At 36.3% G+C, this 18,120-nt stretch overlaps 4 protein-coding genes across 5 annotated transcripts in view; 3 read left to right on the top strand and 1 right to left on the bottom strand.

The window, feature by feature from the left end:
• LOC129448511 (uncharacterized) overlaps positions 1–10,562 on the bottom strand; it is a 30,130-nt gene extending 19,568 nt beyond the window's left edge. The window contains exons 1-2 of the mRNA XM_055210948.2: positions 10,341–10,562; positions 7,342–7,374 (exon numbers count right to left, since the gene is read on the bottom strand). The gene's annotated coding sequence lies outside the window, so the exon portion shown is untranslated. The remainder of the gene's footprint in view (positions 1–7,341; positions 7,375–10,340) is intronic.
• Positions 1,179–7,780, top strand: LOC129448508 (uncharacterized). Its single transcript, XM_055210946.2, has 4 exons — positions 1,179–1,254; positions 5,077–5,141; positions 5,476–6,693; positions 6,836–7,780. Exons 2-4 carry the CDS (start codon positions 5,102–5,104, stop codon positions 7,285–7,287), a joined length of 1,710 nt encoding a protein of 569 aa, XP_055066921.2. The 5' UTR covers positions 1,179–1,254; positions 5,077–5,101; the 3' UTR covers positions 7,288–7,780.
• Positions 9,775–12,590, top strand: rpp25l (ribonuclease P/MRP 25 subunit-like). Of its 2 annotated transcripts, XM_055210951.2 has the most exons (3): positions 9,775–10,030; positions 11,141–11,796; positions 11,890–12,590. In XM_055210951.2, exons 2-3 carry the CDS (start codon positions 11,157–11,159, stop codon positions 12,030–12,032), a joined length of 783 nt encoding a protein of 260 aa, XP_055066926.2. In that variant the 5' UTR covers positions 9,775–10,030; positions 11,141–11,156; the 3' UTR covers positions 12,033–12,590. The 2 variants fall into 2 exon arrangements, with proteins under 2 accessions (XP_055066926.2, XP_055066925.2); XM_055210950.2 differs by having other exon boundaries at positions 9,776–10,030; positions 11,141–12,031.
• A 152-nt stretch (positions 12,591–12,742) lies between these two features.
• LOC129448512 (uncharacterized) lies at positions 12,743–17,904 on the top strand. The gene is made up of 4 exons (XM_055210949.2): positions 12,743–13,264; positions 14,051–14,160; positions 15,415–16,644; positions 16,998–17,904. Exons 2-4 carry the CDS (start codon positions 14,121–14,123, stop codon positions 17,426–17,428), a joined length of 1,701 nt encoding a protein of 566 aa, XP_055066924.2. The 5' UTR covers positions 12,743–13,264; positions 14,051–14,120; the 3' UTR covers positions 17,429–17,904.
• Positions 17,905–18,120: the final 216 nt, after the last annotated feature.

Raw genomic sequence — 18,120 nt, 5'->3', positions numbered from 1 at the left:
CTAAGTTGATATGGGTAAAAATAACTTTACCAATGCTACTATTATCTAATCATGTTATCTAATAATGCTACAGCAACAGCAAGCGAACCATAACTAACACAGTTGAAAGAGAAGCTGATTATGGCTTAAACATTTCCAATGTAAATGCTTTCAAATCAGTGTAATGCTTTCGGATCAAAACAACATTAAATGTAAAAAATTCTTGGGTTCATTAGTTACATTAGTTAATTTTACTAAAAGTATTATTCGTTGTTGAAATTAAAATTAACAAAGATTAATAAATGCTGTATAAGTGCAGTTCATTATTAGTTCATGTTAATTAATGTAGTTAACTAATGTTAACTAATGAACCGTATTGTAAAGTGTTACCAAATTCTTTGTTGCCTTGAATTTTATTATTGAATCAACTCAGATTTACAAGTCATTATTAACCTTGACTAGAGATGAGTTGTTATAACTACAGATGAGTTGTCATAACTGATAAAATTAAATTGACTTTTTCAACTATATTTTATAAGTTGTAGCAAGCAACTAATCTCTTGTCAAGATAAATAAGTTGACATGACTTTTAAATCTGAGTTGATAAAAAAAAGGTAAGGCAGCAAAGATTGACACTGTCAATGTCATCCTAAGCAAATGCTCTACTCGTAGGCACAACAGAAACTCTTTTGAATTCCCAAGTCCCATTCTTTTCTTATCTTAATTAAAAATGCATAAAATAACCCTTTATTTAGATATTTACTCTCATTATTGAGTCTCACGCGAGACTAAAACTGGAAATGAATGCTGGGAACTGGAAATCTCCGCCCGGTGTTAGGAATATTGCTTTAATACAAACAAATTATTTATGTAGTCGAACTTAAATGAGTCAAGTTCACACAGGTTGATTTAAAACACGTGATATGCTTGGAAACATAATGCTTTTCATTTAAACCAAAAATGATATTGTAATGGACTAAATGAGCAAATTTTAATTATGTTAAATTTAAAAAATGTGTGTACTTTTGACAAGTTTTTGACAACATTCTATTTGACCATTAATTGGTTTGTTTATATTTTTAAAATCATTCTGCCAGATGAAGCATGTAGTAATGTATCTTGTTTGGCCAGGATCTTTAGCAAGTCCTATGCAAATCCTTTTCTTCTAATGCAAAAAAAATGTTCATTTTGAAAGTCAAATCTGGCTGAAACTAAAATAAGAATTCCAACACAGACCTGACTTAGAGAAAACAAGAGAATTTACCAAGACATCAGGTAAGATCTTTAGTCAAGAGAAGCATCTTGTTCTTGATTTTATGTAATGTATAGAACAGTAAGAATGTATAATATAGAATGTAATATATCTATTCTCGTCTATCTCGTCTAATAAAAAAGAAGGATTCACATTTATTTGCAGAAAACTGAAACCGGACAAACAAACAAAATGATGCAATGTTTTAGATCTTGAATTCTGCAAGTTTATATTTTAAACAACACAATGCTAATGTTTTTACATGTATTTTAGGAACAATTCAAAAGTGAATATTTGTTGAAATAACCCTGATGTTTAATAACATACTTTAATGTGTCACGCTCTTGTGTCTTGATGCTCCTGAAATTTGCTTTTGTTGAAATTACTCTAGGCTGAAATGATCACAATACATGTAGAAATGATGATTAATTCCAAGCTGGATTGGTCTCATTTTCCACGACTGTATAATAATATAAAAATAGAAATTCTATCTATCCCCAGTTCTAATGTTTGCTGTGTATACATTGATTAAATAAGAATTTTCTATATATAATGTAAGACAGAATTCTGACTCTTTTAAGTCAGCCAGATGATTCAGCTCCATGCATAAGGCTCTTTCGACTCCCAAACGGCTGTTCTCAGCCATGTCTGACTTTTAAATTCAGGCAAATTTTCTCCTTGTTTTGACCTTTGATTTCACTTAAATCATTTAATTACACTTAAGCCTATTATTATATATATTTAAGTTAAACAAAATGGTTTTATAGCCAATAAATTTAGTCTATAATGTGTTGTCAATGTTTTCAAAACGTTTTATAAATGAGGCAGAATAAGAGGATAAAAAGATGACATGTCTTCAATAAAATGTTCTTTTTGTTAGATATTTTAAATGAATGATTATTTTTTTCTCAGAAAAAGTTGAACAATTATAAAAAATGTGATCAATGATAAAATTCACACTGTAATGACTTTAAGTTCATACTGTATAGAAATGTGATGTTTGATGGCTATGGCACTAACTACAAAATGGGCTCTACGCAAGTGTCTTTTGCTAGTTTCCACCCAATTATAATTTTCACGTTTAGCGCCGCGTTGTTTAAATAGCAAATGCATTTGCGCACCCTTTTGCGCCCATGGGCATTCTTCTGGTCTGAAAACGAGGTGTGTTCAGGCGCATTGTTGGCGCGTTGCTATTTTGAGGCAACTAAAATAGACTACGCCATTGACCAACAAAAATTGCTGTGGCCGGTTGCATAAACATAGCCGTGTCATTAAGACTGCGTCTTAAGAATGATTCTGACTAACTAGCAATTAGTTAGGGCTAATCAGTCTTATTATTTGGATTTGAATTAGACCAATCTACCTTTCTATGTAACATACTTAAAACAGTTATGATCAGTTTTGAAGAAAAAAATTCATGACTAACTTTAAAGACTAAGTTTTATGCAACCGGTTGCTGGTCTAAAGTCTAAAGTCAATGGCGCAATATGTTTTTTTTTTGTTATTTAAAGAGCGCATTAGTAATATGCGCCTAAACGGGACGACAACGCGGGTTTGTTTAACACGTACATGAATGTGCAGCAGCACAAAAACGTTTTTAAATATGAAAGATTAAAGGATTGAATGTAAAAGATTATTATTGAGTCTCTTGGACATAAATGGACTCTTGGACTAATTTTAGAAGGCGTAAAGAGCTGCTTCACCTTTAGCCTGGTAAATAAAACAAATGCATCTGTTTTTAAATGTTTTTTTTTAAATGCCTCACGGATTTATTGTATATGATGAATCTGTACCTGTGGATGGTGAGATGAGAAACATTTTTAAGTAATGCTTAAAAAAAACTGACGCTGTCCAAGTGCTGAACCTTGCAGAGAGCCGTTTGTAAATTCTTTATCTCCTGTTTAAATAAAGTATTTTTACAGTAGGGGAGACCGGGGCTGGTTGTCTCACGGGTTGGTTGTCACACCAGACATACTACATGGCGCTGTGGTACAATTTTGATATCGATCTGTTAACTTTTAATAGCTTACTCATTTGCACTTGTAATTTTGCTGAGCAGACACAAAACATTGAGGTTAGGAGACAATTTTTATTTTTATGGGTCAGAGTAAATTTTCATGTTGGTGTTGTTTTTTGTTGAGATCTTGTAGGATATTAGTCATTCAAAAACAAAACACTCATTAAAAAGCTAAAAGTAGTAGCTTTATTTTGAGTCATCTTTTAGCGATCAAGTTAAAGCTGTGTGGCAGCTAGCTTAGCATGTTTGTCAAGAAGTCAGTTGGGGATGGTTGTCACATAGCTTGCGGGGTTGGTTGTCACATGTGAGTATTGGACATGTAGACCTTTTAAGACTGTTTGTCTGTTTGTTTTTGTTTGCTGTTAAAATAAAATAAATAAAGCGTTAAATAAAGAGGTTTTTACACTAAAAATTATTTCATTTTATTTCTCAACACAGTAGACATAGTCTTTATGCCCAGCTGCACTACTTCCTGAACTTCAGCCAGCTTCTTGTTTCCTGTCTGCCATTATTGGACAAACTGATTAATCCAGGTGTGCCTGACCTCAGTAGTCACAACAACAATAATCAGACTCACCTGGATTAATCAGCCTGTCCAACAATGCCAGACAGGAAACAAGGAGCCGGCTGAAGCTCATAGTGCAGCTGGGCATAAAGCCCATTCAAGTAACTGATCACCCACTTTAATCCCATTGTTTAAACATAAGGGGCATTAATAACAACTATCATAGGGGTGGATTCATATTAAAACTTATTTGGAGTTTCTAGCTTAAAAAACTAAAAGGTCACACATTATCTTTTCAGATCCCAATTTATCATTATAATTCCTTGCATTTATATAGCGCTTTTCTCAGTACTCAAAGTGCTTTACATATGAACGGGGGAATCTCCTCAACCACCACCAATGTGCAGCATCCCCCTTTCGAAGGACATCCTGGGATTTTTAATGACCACAGAGAGTCACAACCTATCATTGAGAATCATTGAAATCCTATTAAACCTCTATAGGGACAACCAACCACAACCAACCCCGTGATGGGGTTGGTTGTCACATTGTGTCAGAGTGTCTTTGATGGCTTATTACTTCCTGTTACAATACATTCTAAAGGTAAAAAGTATACACATTTAAAGCCAAGACTCCAAAGTTTAATTTCATGTAGGAATTACTGCTGAAAGATTTTTTGAAGATGAGCAATTCATGCATGAGTACAAATTGTGACAACCAACCGCTCTCCCCTACAAACCATTTCTTACATACTTGTAAATTATTTTTTGATGATATTGGATAGCCATACATTTAAAGCAATTCAAAGCCTGCTTTTTTACTTCCATGACTAAAAGAAAACGGGCTTTAAAGGTTTTAATAAACAAATAACAATCTCAATACAAGTGAAAAACAACACAATTATTTAACATTAATCTTAAACTGGAGGTCTTCTTCTTCCGCTTAGTTTTTCAGTTTACAAAGTCCGTCATCTAAATAGGGATTAGACATAGCGCCAGCGCAACTGGCTTTTAAAGGGAATGAGAGCTGAGACTCTCATAGGTTTATTGCACGTTATGCCCAAAATACTCCCATTAATCATTAAAAAAAATAGGACCAACCCTTTTCGACCATGCGCTCGGCGCACAAACCATTTTTCCCGTCATTAAATTAGCAAAAGTGGATTTGGACACGCCCATTTAGACGTTGCGCTGTGCGCTTTAGACAATGTGCTTAGATCGTTAAAATAGGGCCCTATAAGTGCCAGTTTCTTTTATATAAATATATGCTCATATCATTTTGTCATTTCACCTTGTGGTCCTTTGTCTTTTCTTCACTACACAGCATTAAATTTCAGTTCAAGACAAAGATGTTTGCAATTTTTCTGGTTGTGTCAATGTTTAGCCAAGGTAAGAAAATAAAACTTTACTATCCTTTACACACAAAAATGAAGGTTCTACCAAAATGTTTCTTCACATTAATGCTATCGATGAACTATTAGAGGTTCCTCAAAGAATAATTTCTTTACTATCTTTTAATAGTCTTAAGAACTTCTTCCACTATAAAAAAAAACATTTGTGAAACAGAAACATTCTTCTGGATTAAGGTTCTTTTTGAAACTATGGTTCCTCAATGGCTGGTAGCACCTTCATTTTTAAGAGTGTATGGTTTTTTTGGATGCAGGATTGCTGTGTTTGTATTGATGCCTGTGTAATTTTTTTTAATGCTCTTTTTAATTTCAAGGTCTCACAATAGTGAGCTATGGTAACAGTTTCATCACAGCATTTCCAGAGAACCTGGGATACTATTACACACACACTTCTAGAAGTCTGAGAGTCACCGCCCTACATGAAGACACTTCTGTTGACATCTTCTACAACGGCAGCAGCACACCAACAAAGACCATATCAATCAGTCAGAAAGGCAATACCGTAACTTTGAAGTTTCCAAAATCTGCTGAAGTATATCAACTCGACTACGCCACACAATCTATCCGAATTAGCAGTACCAAAAACATTGTAGTACATTCTGGCAGTAATACATATGACGAAGTTAATAAAAAAAGTGTCCAGACCAATGTTGTTCAACCTGATGAAAATCTTGACACACATTATTTGATCCCTTCGCTGAACTACACAGACCTTCTTGCAACGTTTGGCATATCCCCGCCAGACATCGCTTCCAAAAGATACGGCTCATTCAGACTGATTATCATCAATGCAGAGGACACAGAAAACAATATCACGATAGTCAAAAACATATCAGGCAGCATTCAATTAGAAAGCTTCATGATCCCATCATACCAACTCATCCAGTTGCATTTCAATGCTTCACTGATGATGGTTAACTCGAGTAGTAAAATAGCTGTGCTGTTGACTCACCCGTGTCTGGAAAAACCAGGCTGTACATGCAGCATATTAGTCCATCAGATTCTTCCTGTGAGATTTCAGGGTCAGAACTTTGTTGTGCCCTCATTTCCAGGTATAACCCAGAGATGGCTACTTGACACATCAAATGACAAGACAAACTCGCTCCCTCAAAACAACACCAACTTAATGCCAAACTTATCAGGGCTTTGGTCAATTTCAGATCCAGATAAATCCCAATATGTAACCGCATCGAGTAACATGTCCCTTAGACTGATCAGTCCAGGACTTTTCATTGAATTGATCCCAGAAAATATGTTTGCCGCATGCTACCTGCTCCATTTCTACACATACAACAAGCAGGCCATTGTGATTGCTAAAACTGACAGCAAAGATGAAGTGCACACTGGAGAAACACTTCAAAATGCTGTGTGGACTGAGATTCCTGACACAGAGTACTCTTCGGGTACAATAACTTTAAATGAGGAATCATCAGTTATCTGGCATCCAAGCTCAAAGATTGCTGTTTATATACTGCAAAATCCTGTAGAGACAATTTTTGGAGGCCCAGCTATACCTATTAATGAAAAACCGGGTAAAAATATTTTTTTTTTCAAGATTTACATTTATATGCAATTACTGCTGATTTAAAATATTAAACGGTTGTAAAGAATGTGATGTTTAATGTTTAAGAACCATTGTGATGGTTAATATTTTTATTTTATTTGTGCCCTAAGATAAGTCTGGCTGTGTGGTGATTCCTGGAGTGTTTAATGTCGGACATGAGCCTCTTAAATGGGCCGAGTCCCTAGATTCCTGCGCACACGATCAAAAAGAATTTGCTTGTCCTACAGATGAAGGCCTCCAGATGGATTTGGTCAGTGCTGTTGATACAACAGATGCGGAGGGTTGGATCGGTCTACGCCGCAGTCTAATGACTACAGAGTGGTACTGGAAAAATCAAACATCACCATCATCACCATCACCACCTGTGACTTATGTTAACTGGGGCGACGGGGAACCACAGGACACCCTGAAGGGCTTTTGTGCTTCGTTGTCACTGGATGGTACAGATGATTTCAAATGGAAAAGTGCAAAATGCTGCGAGGAAAAGTTTCCTATCTGCTACAAGCCCCCAACAACCATTGTTCCTGAACCCCAGCCATATCAAACAGAAAACATTCCTTAAGTTCTCATCTATATTTATAGCACCAAAATATATCATTTTATTTTTAATAACTACCTGTTGTCCAACTGGTAACAGTCTTTGTAGTTTCTGGTGGGAAAACAAAAAAAGTATGTCATACACTTCGAGGGAAATGCATTTGTAATGCAAGTAGGCTACAGAGACATAGGTTTTATGTGTGCTTCAAATAATGTATGAATTAGCAGCAAGCCATAACTTAAAAGCTTTAATGTTTACCCTTTGGGATGTTGTAGGATTAATCAACCTATTTATGACTTTATTAACTACTTGTGATGTGCACGAAAATCATATGAAACTTGTTTATTTAGTCACTAACCTTAAGAGGTGAGCGTATTTACACTAAAATTGTAGGTTTTACCTCACTATTATAACTTCATACTATAGCTATGCGGTTTCACTGGGGCATTTTATTATATTTAATCATGATTATGTAAAGCTGCTTTGATACAATACATGCTGGGAAGTGATGGGCAAATAAAATAATTTAATCATTTTGTAATGTGTAACTGTCCCTGTGTTTCATTCTGAAGGGCTCATTTCTACACTTGAGGAAGTTGCACAATTGTGTTTCATGGGCCCTGTCCAAAATGGCGCACTTCATGTGGACATTCGGTCTCGTGGCCTTAAATTGTGTGTGCTCCCTTAAGGGCTCGTTATAGTTGTGGCGTACCCTCTGCGTAGGTTCCGCGTCGGTTTTCATTAATACTTTTGCGTCGTCGTCCGCGTCAACGTGCAAACACGTGCAGAACGCTGGTTGGCAGTATCCACGCATCTAAGCACAGTAGCAGTGCGACTGTCAAAGAAGAAGCTTGGCAAGTTAACCCCCAAACGAAGAAGAAACAGAAACTTGTTGAGAATACCAGCAATGATGGAAGTAAATAAACAGCGACTTTTGTTCCAGTTTGAGTTAAATCACTCCTCAACTTGGTACATCTTTGTTTTCACCGTCGCAAACGGAAATACGACGCAGGGTTTTTTACCTGACGGGAGGGTTTCTGGTGGACCAAGAACTGACGCACTGTTAAAAAATTGCATGGTGCACGTCAGGCTACGCAGAGCTACGCACAGGCTACGGATAACCTACGCCATAGCTACGGCGTAGATCTTACGCACGACTATAAATCGGGCTTTAGTCTACGAGTCCGTAGGGTGTCCTATCTGGCCCTGTCCCAAATGGCACACTTGTGGACCTCCTCAGAGTCCACACTTTGATGATATCATATTTTGGGACAGACTTTAGCGTCAGGTCGGAAATAGGAAGAGAAGTTGCCCATTAGTGTGGACTCACGTCAAGGGTCCCTAAGGTCTGTCCTACATGGTGTCATCAAAGTGTGAACTCTGAGGAGGTCCACAAGTCTGGAGTGTGCCATTTGGGACAGGGCCATACTGTGTTGCCCCGTGGCGAGGCTACTTAAGGGCCAGGGTAGCACTGGCCCACTCTGATTGACGGCTGTCCCATCAGGAGACACAAAATATTTTTGTGGTAAAGGAGCAGAAATCATGCATAAATTATAATCATCTCTTTAATAATAATCGCTCAAACGCGCATCATTAAGAAAGTTTATTACTTGCATGCGTTTCTTAACCTTGCGAATGTTAAAATTCAAGCCATTTGAAAGAATTTGAGTGCAATAAGATAAAGTGAGCTGTGTTCTGTAGGCTACGTGCACACAGAAGCAAACACAGAAACTCTCTGCGCTTGACAGAACACATTTGTGCAAAATTATCTCGAAATAGCACAGGCTTGGCAAATATTTTCATAAAACAGTCAGTTATATCTTAAAGTGAACGCAAACAGTTCAGAAAAATCAGATGTGTTTGTCAGTTATGTAATCTGTTTAACCACTATATTGGAAAAGTACGTAATTTGAGAGTAGGCATTGAGGTCCACCCTATTTCACAAAAATCCATTCAGTTTAAAATTTCTGGCCTAGCCACTGGTGTAGCCTATTATAGTACTAGGCATGCATGACAATGAAAACGACGTGATTTTCTCTTTATCCTGACCTGAGCGGCTGTTTATGTGTTGTCCAAAAAAGTTGTTTTTTCCACAAATCGCGTTACTTCCTGATCTCCAACGCTCGATGGCGCTGTGTAGATATAAACGATTGAGGTTATGGAATTGCAGCTCTTTTACGCACCAGCCCTATGAAACTAACAATGGTTTTATTACAAATAAAAACATGGTCACTTAAGTTAAACGCCAAAAATTAACTATGGTTTTACTAAAGGAACCATAGTTTAACCACGATTCTGTGGTAAAACCATGTTTTTATAAATTAAAATTAATACGCCATGGTTACACTCTAACTATAATAAAACGCATTTAATTATGTTTTACGCGTATGAGAGACAGTGCTGCTCTGAAAGCTCTCAGATCATTCATCTGCCCTAGAAGAGAGAGTTAATGTGGTGGTTAGATTTCGCAAAATATAGTAAAACTACAAATCCCAAGATCTCTGGCGGCGCTTTGCGACGGAGTTTCACATTAACCGGCAAAACTTGAGCTGACGTCACACAGTGTAACACGCGAGTTAGCAAGCTACAAAAGTAACGTTATAACATTTGAATTGCCTTCACTATAGCTTTAATTATAGTTACCTCAGCGATTTTAAGGAATATTTGAACTTTTTACAAATATTTGAAGCTCACAGCTGTTTAGCAAAAGCCTGCAGCCATTTGATCGTGCTAGCCAACTTGCTAACTTACCCTAGCAGAAGTCCAAGTAAGTTAAGTTTTTGCAAAGACTCGAATGTTTCTGTGTATATTAAGCAATTTATCAATTAATTTACATATTTACGGTACGTTTGCCTTTTGAGTTTTTATTAATCACAGCTAATAAAAGATTAGTCTTTTCAGCCTTTGACATGAAGATAGCTTTTCGTTACATGCTTGTTTATGTCGTTAAGTTTAAACCACACACAGATAACAAAGCTGAAATAGTTTAGAAATTATGCCAATATGTAAAATTTCTGCATTAAAATCCAAAAACGAATAGCTCAGTGTTATATGTTTTATTCTTATGTGTAACTTACTTGCATAACCTTAACCATGTTTGAATCCAAAGAATTAGCAAAAGAAAGCGTTCATCTCTGGGTCGCTTGTCAATGGTGTCATGTCCGAGTTATTCTCGGTTTCTGCTTTTGCTGCCATAGAAATCATACCTAACTTTGTTTGGCAGATTGGCTCTGTACAGATCGATCAGCTGATTGCATCTTAATAGGTGTGTTCGACTTCATGCGGCGCCGCAAGAATCGACGGCCGGATGACGTCAACGTTCCGCGAGAACGATTTAAAAGCATACTCCTCGTATGATTTCGCGAATCGCTCTCGCGGTACTTTGACGTCATCCTGTTGTCGAATTTTGCGGCGCCAGATGAAGTCGAACAAGCCTAATATCACTAGAGCGATTTTAAGCAGTACTCTCGCGATAGTTTTATGTGACACAACGATCAAACTGCGCAGCCAGTGAGGCATGCGGACTCCAATGTGGCTTCTATCAAGCCATACTTGGGGGCTTACAATATAATTGAACAGTTACAAAGCTTAATTTCAATACGTAATTTATTAACATTATTTGTGAGTACTGGCAGATTGATTTCTATCGACATTAAAGGTGAAGACTGTTATCTTAATATACCAGTGATATATTATATATAAAGAGTATTGCTTTTTCTTAGATACATTTATGAATGCTACTTAAATGTCCTAATTTAACTAAGACTTACTGGCTTAATAAAAGCCCTGTGTGTGACCATTTTTTTGGTTTTCTGTAGTCTGGTTGGCATGATAACCTAAAACCAATGTGCCTGCATTTTACCCTTCCATTGCACAGATAAAGTCTAAATGACATGGAAAACTACAGAAAAGCACGCACCGTGGAGCAGCCGTGCCCGTGTCCGTTTCCTAACCTGCCCAGCGGCACTCCTGAAGTTAGGGTGAAAGATGGCAGCAAAATCCGCAACCTGATGAGGTTTGCGTTGAGCCGTATGGAGGGTAAGATAGCCCCAGCAGAACAGGCAGGCACCCAAGAAGGTTCAGAGGTGACGACCGGGTCAGAGGAGAAGCTGTGCCGGCAGATCGTGTTCACGGGTACGGGCCCCAGCGTGGCTAAAGCCATCACGTGCGTGGAGATCATGAAACGTCGCGTGCACGGCCTACATCAGAACACCACGCTGCTCTATCGAACCATCCAGGAGGTCTGGGAACCTTTGGTGTCCGATGCAGGGCTGGACAGTCTCACGGTCAGTAGGAATGTGCCTAGTATATGGGTACTGCTCTCCAGAGACTCACTTGACAGCAACCAACCAGGTTACCAAGCACCAGGTTCCTTCGATGCCCTGTGGGCACAGGCTCTCAAAGAGGAAGCAGGCACTCAGAGACATGCCCAACGAAAAAGGAAGGGAGGAACGGGGACTGGTAGAGGAAAGGGTATGCGCAAGCTCCCGGGGCGACCTGGAGAGACACGTAAACCTCCAGGTCATGCAGGAGGTGGGCGTGAATGAATGTTGCATACTTCATACTGACTCAAAAGTTTGCTCATATCATGTTATGCAGTTATATGCATATGTGTTTTTTATAAAGGCTGGTGTTTTCTCCTTTTGTTTGGAAAAACTGGTAAGCTGATTGTAGAAAAATTTTGCAACATGAGCATGTATTTTGTTAAAATATTTTATTGCAGGCAGAAGGAAGAAAGGCTTTTATGTTGTCCAGCAAACATGCTTTAAACAAAGCATTTCTGGGTTATTCAATAGGTTTTTCTTTTTGATATATGATACCAAGTTAGACACCAGAGTTTTTTTTCAACGACCGAACCCCTTATCTGAAGGTGTGGCCAAAGTGACACATTATCTAAAATGTAAGAGTTAACAAACCACATATGTTCTTTTTATATAGTGATTACTTGTTTGGTAGATTAAGTATATGTGTGCAAAAACTGGGTTGTTTTGAACCAACTGAAGAGACAACAAGGGACAAACCCAACATTAGGGTTAAAATTAACCCATGCTAGGTTGTTTCAACCCATCGTTGGGTCAAATATGGACATATTCTTGTTAATTTAACCTAATTGTTGGGTTTGTTCCTTTTTGACTCAAACTTTTTTTGAAAAGAACCCAGTATTAGTGTAACATTTTAGTATCTCTGTAATGAAAGTAAGTAATTGATCTTTATTTGTCACTGATCCCTCCTTTATTTTATGCAAAGGATAAGGAAAGTGTGTCTATTTTGAATGTCAAATGTTTGTGCAAAATATAAACATTATTTTGATTAAAAAGTGAGAGGGCTGTGTATTTTCCTTATTTTAATGGCATGATTCAAAGCTTGCGTCATGTGCCTTAAGAGCTGTTTATCATTAGTTTATTTGAAAAAAAAAATGTATATACAAAAATAATTATACAATTTGGGCCATATCAGCATTGGTTAAATGTTTATAGACAAGCTAGACCTGAATTTCTGGATGTTTTACTATTTTTGAAAGAAATTTAATTACATACACAGTGAATCCTTATGAGATAGACAATGGGTAATATGTATTTATTCTTTAGAATTGTTTTTTTTTTTTGAGAGGGAGAGATTGAAAAAAGATTAAACAGCATAATGGAAAAACAAGGCCAAACATTGGACACTTCTATGTTAGTGACCTATTTCGATTAAGTAAAGTGTGGATTCCTGTAACACTGTTGTTGGATGTGCTATTTTTGTAATTCATGCATTAGCTACCCGATTTTATTTAATGCAACTTACGTCACAGTACACATTTGTTTGCGTGTTCTTTGGGAATTAAACATGGGAGGACACTATGAAACTTGTTGATTCTAAGATACTGATTTCTCCTGGATCCAATGCAAATTCACATGGAGAGAGGAAAAAGATATTTTGAATGTCAAATATCCTGAATGATCTGAGAATACATTGCTAAATTTGTCCAGATAGAGGAAGAACTTTGCCCATGATTAAGGTAGGTTGATTGTTTTTGGGGTTTTTAAAACTAATTTTTAATCACCGAATGCTTCCTTTATTAAAGTGAATCATTGGATACAGCTTTTGTACTTTTAGGATTTTAAAGCATTCTGCAAAATTTGAAAATCAGTTTCTCTTAAGGCAAGGCTGAATAATGACGGATCAAATCCATGGAACTATAAAGCATTTTTGTACAATAGCGGATTTTGTGGATTCATGTATTCATCACAACGAACAAATTATGAGTCTGTATATGATCAAATATAAGTATATAATTTTTTTTAATAATATTACTTGTGTGAATCATGCTTAAACCATTTAGTATTTAACACGCAACAATTCATGTGTTTTTTAGCATAATATTAACTGAAATATTATCCATGTTTTACATCTCAAGGTAAAGGTTTAGATCCCACTGTAAAAAAATGGTAATGATTCATGCAAGTTTAATAAAATTAGTTTTGCAAGTCAATCGAACCTACTATAGTTTTCAAGTTATAAAACAAGATGAAATTATTTAACTTAAACTAAAATAAAAATGAATATTGATTTGACAATTTTTTTTTACTGTGTAGGGTAAAGCATCAAAAAGCTTTTTTCTTTTTTTTAGAAATTCTGAAATATAAATATAAGAAATATAACCGTTTGATTCAGTCACAATAATCCACATAGTTTTTATATTATTATATTATTATTAATTGTATAAAGAAGCTTTGGCTGCTATAACAAAATCTTCTTACAAATACTGTATAAACATAACCGTCTGTCTTTAATATCTCTTCAGTATATTTTCTACAGTAGACACAGCAGTTTTACCAATCACACGAGGAGCTGTTTCAGAAGAATAGGCAGTCATGTTGGCTGTTCTGTTGACCATTTTCATGTTTAGCCAAGGCAAGTAATGCATACAGTCATTTCCTTTTTGATCTGCATTATTGAATTTTAATTATTTTTACTATTGGCTAAAACTATGAGAGGCTAATAGTTCACCCAAAAATGAAAATTCTATTTACCTTTTTGTCATTACAATGTTTAATATTTTAGTTATTTTCCGCCACAGTTTTTTAGCAGGCTGTCAGAAAAAAATAGTAAAAAATGGTCCCAAGCTGTGACTTGGCAGTACTCTTTATAAAAGTCTTAATATGTACCATTATTTACCTATACACCATTTTTTCTGACAATGAAGGGACCTATGATCTGACATTTTTTGACACTTGACATATAAGGATGCACCCTTTTCCCAATGCGACTGTATATTAAGACACATATTTTTATAAGTAATATGAGTCCACCATGATTAACTTCATGTTTACAATCCTATAATTACTTTTACATGTAGTAGTGCAAATGCACATTTTATAAAATATTTGCAATATTACCATGTATTTTAATACCATCTTTGCTATTTTGCATCAGGGTACATTCTGTAAAGCTGCTTAAATAATGCCAAATGTGAAAAGCACTAAGGAAGCCATATCTTTCACTATAGAGAAGATAAAAGAAGCTTTGAGAAAATAAACAAATAACTGTATAACATTGAATATTGCATTATGAGCATTTAAAGGGACACTCATTTTCCAGCTCCCCTTGAGTTAAACACTTGATTTTTATCGTTTTGGAATCCATTCAGCTGATCTCCCGGTCTGGCGGTACCACTTTTAGCATAGCTAAGCATAATCCATTGAATCTGATTAGACCATTAGCATCATGCTCAAAAATGAACAAAGAGTTTTGATATTTTTCCTATTTAAAACTTGACTAGTTACATCGTGTACTAAGACTGACGTAAAATTAAAAGTTGTGATTTTCTTGGTTTCTTCAAAACTCTTTGGTCATTTTTGAGCGCGATGCTAACGGTCCAATCAGATTCAATAGAACATGCCAAGCCAGGCCAAAAGTGGCACCGCCAGACCCGGAGATCGGCCGAATGGACTCCAAAACGGTAAAAATTAAATGTTTAACTCTTAGCTGGAAAATAAACCTTTTTTAAAAAAAAGTGGAGTGTCCCTTCAAGCTTCACAAAGAATTATCTTGATAATAATTTTTTCTGTGCATGCTTATAGATGAAGCAATGAATTGCGTTTTCTGGGTAAACTTTTTTTTAGCAAGACACCAAAAATGCATTACTAATTACTTGAACATTAACAGGGCTTTCAATGGACAATCGTGGAACAAATTTCATCACAGCATTTCCAGAGAACATCGCATATTATTTTCAAAACAACTTTAACTTTCTCAAAATCACTATCCTCTACCCGAACACTGACGTCAGTGTCATCTATGGAGGTAACGGCAACAGCAGTACTAGAAGCTTCAGCACTGCTGGGGTCACTTGGACCTTGAATGCTTCAAAAGATGTTGAAGAATACCGGCTTACATCATCCAATAAATCCATTATAATTCGCAGTAATAACAACATCACAGTCGTTTCCATGACAGGATGGCCAGGAAGGCTTCAATCTCACGTCGTCCAGCCTGAACAAAACCTCAGGACAGTGTATACTATCCCCACTCTGAATTACGCTAACATAATGGGAACATTCGACCTTTCAGTGTCCTCGGAGGTAAGGTACAATTCGTTTAGGCTGCTCATCATCAACGCAGTGAACGCAATTAATACAGTCAGCATTACAAAGGCAGTTACGGGAGGTCAAAACCAGGTATCTACGCAAACGCTTAATCCGTACTTCCTTTATCAGCTGCAGACTAACGGTGAGGTTATAGAAGTAAGAGGGACAGACAAAATAGCAGTGATATTGACTCATCCGTGCCTTGAATCCAAAAGCTGCTCTTGTAACATGGTGATGAACCAACTTCGCCCCGCAATGCCGAACGAAGGGGTTGACCGTTTTCCCATAACCGTAGGCTCTACTGAAGTCAAGCAGCTCTTCCTGACAACAAGCCAAAGTGTACAAGTCGCTGTAGGTGATCTACCGTCTGGAGGTGGCACTCAGGTACCATCTTCCTCGGATATCCTGCCCTCATTAAATAGTTTCAGTAATGGACCCAATTTAATTACAACATCCATGCCAGTTTCCCTCAGATTAATCATCCCTGGAAACATTTTAGACCTCATTCCAGTAAGCATGTTTTCTGGCTGCTTCTTGGTACATTTTTATTCCTCAAACACTAGTTTCATCGTGATCGCAGAGACATCTAGCAAATCCTCTGTGCAGATGAATAATGCACCTTTAGCTGCAACTTCATGGACTGAAATAAGTGGCACAAAGTACTCCATGGCAACTGGTAATGGAAATACTCAAACTACATCAGCCACCATTTGGCATCCCAACTCAAAAATCGCTGTGTACATGAAAGAAAACTGGCAGTTTGCCAATAACTACGTAAGCCCAGCTATAATTATTAATGAAGAACCAGGTAATGTGTGTTTTTTTATTATTTATTTATTTATTATAAATAATTGTCGTGAGAGGTGTGACCATCTAATTTTAAAAATTAAAGTTTGAATTCACTTATTGATTTCACTTGAATTTCAATCTTTGACATGCTCATGCTTATTCAGTAAATATTCAAGATATCAAGGTTATAACTTCACAGAATGTTCTTTACTTATGCATAATGATTTAATGTAGAAAACTGTAAATCACACAAAAAAATGATTTTCATATGGAGTCCCAAATGATAATGATATGGCACACATATAAAGCACATTTATGCACATTTCAATGAATATCCCAATAAATATCAACATTTTGTTTCCGTGCATTTAGATCCTAAAGGCTGTATGGTGACTCCTGGGAAATTTGTGGTTGGCAACGAGGACATGAACTGGACGATGTCCCGTGAGTACTGCAAACACAATTTTGATAACTTAGCCTCTATCTTCGGTAAAAACAACCAGGACAGGATGGCCGCAAACATAATAGTCCCAGAACCCAATGAAGGCTGGATCAGTCTGCGCCGGAGCCTGTTTAACACAGAATGGTACTGGAGTAACAGTGACAACACTACTACCCCACTAAACTTCACTTACTGGGCAGATCAACAGCCTGATCTACCCCAGAGAGGTTTATGTGCTTCAGTGTCTATGGACCCCGGGAAGAACTTCACGTGGAAGAGTGCACCCTGTTGCTCTATAAAGAAACCCATTTGCTATAAAACCCCTACATATCTCATTCTCAATCAAACTTCTGTATCTTAATGTAAAAAATACTTTGTGGAGAATGAAATGCAAAATCTATTCAGTAGTAGTTAAGGAAGTATGCTTAGTTACTCTGGCTTTCAATCATTGGCTTATATATTTATGAAAAATAAAATAGTGCTATTTAAATATATATTAAGTTTATATAAAATTTGTGTCGTAGCTTTGCATATATTATGATTTTAATAGAACAAAAACTATGTTCACTTCTCTAACTAAATATTATGACATTTATATTTATTTGTGGAAATTTGGGGACTTTTAGTTTATAAAATCACTGTCAAAACTAAACAGAGATTCTTGGTTTAAATAAATATATGACAGAGTTGACTGAGTCAAAGACAAACAAACTGATTATGTTTTATCTCTATTTTATCTAAAGGTTTTGGTCTTATTGTAAAAGATTTGCTTTTGCTTATTATTCCAGTAAAAAGCATATTTGCTCATGTACTCTTTGTTAAAAATATAATAACTTCACTGAAAGGAAAGATTCATTGAATTTGATCAATTTTTCAAAGGTAAGTGGTTGCAATCAATTTATTTAAGCTACATTTAAACAAAAAAGATTAGTAAAGTAAAATAAAATATAAAACTTTTGTTTGAATGTAGCCTGGATGGGTTGATTGCAACCACTTACTTTAAAAAATTGATTGAATTCAATGAATCTTTTTTTTCAGTGTAGCTTTTTGCCT

This window comes from Misgurnus anguillicaudatus, chromosome 10, assembly GCF_027580225.2.
Source record: "Misgurnus anguillicaudatus chromosome 10, ASM2758022v2, whole genome shotgun sequence".
NCBI classification, from domain to species: Eukaryota; Metazoa; Chordata; class Actinopteri; order Cypriniformes; family Cobitidae; genus Misgurnus; species Misgurnus anguillicaudatus.
This window is presented reverse-complemented; position numbering and strand designations above follow the sequence as displayed.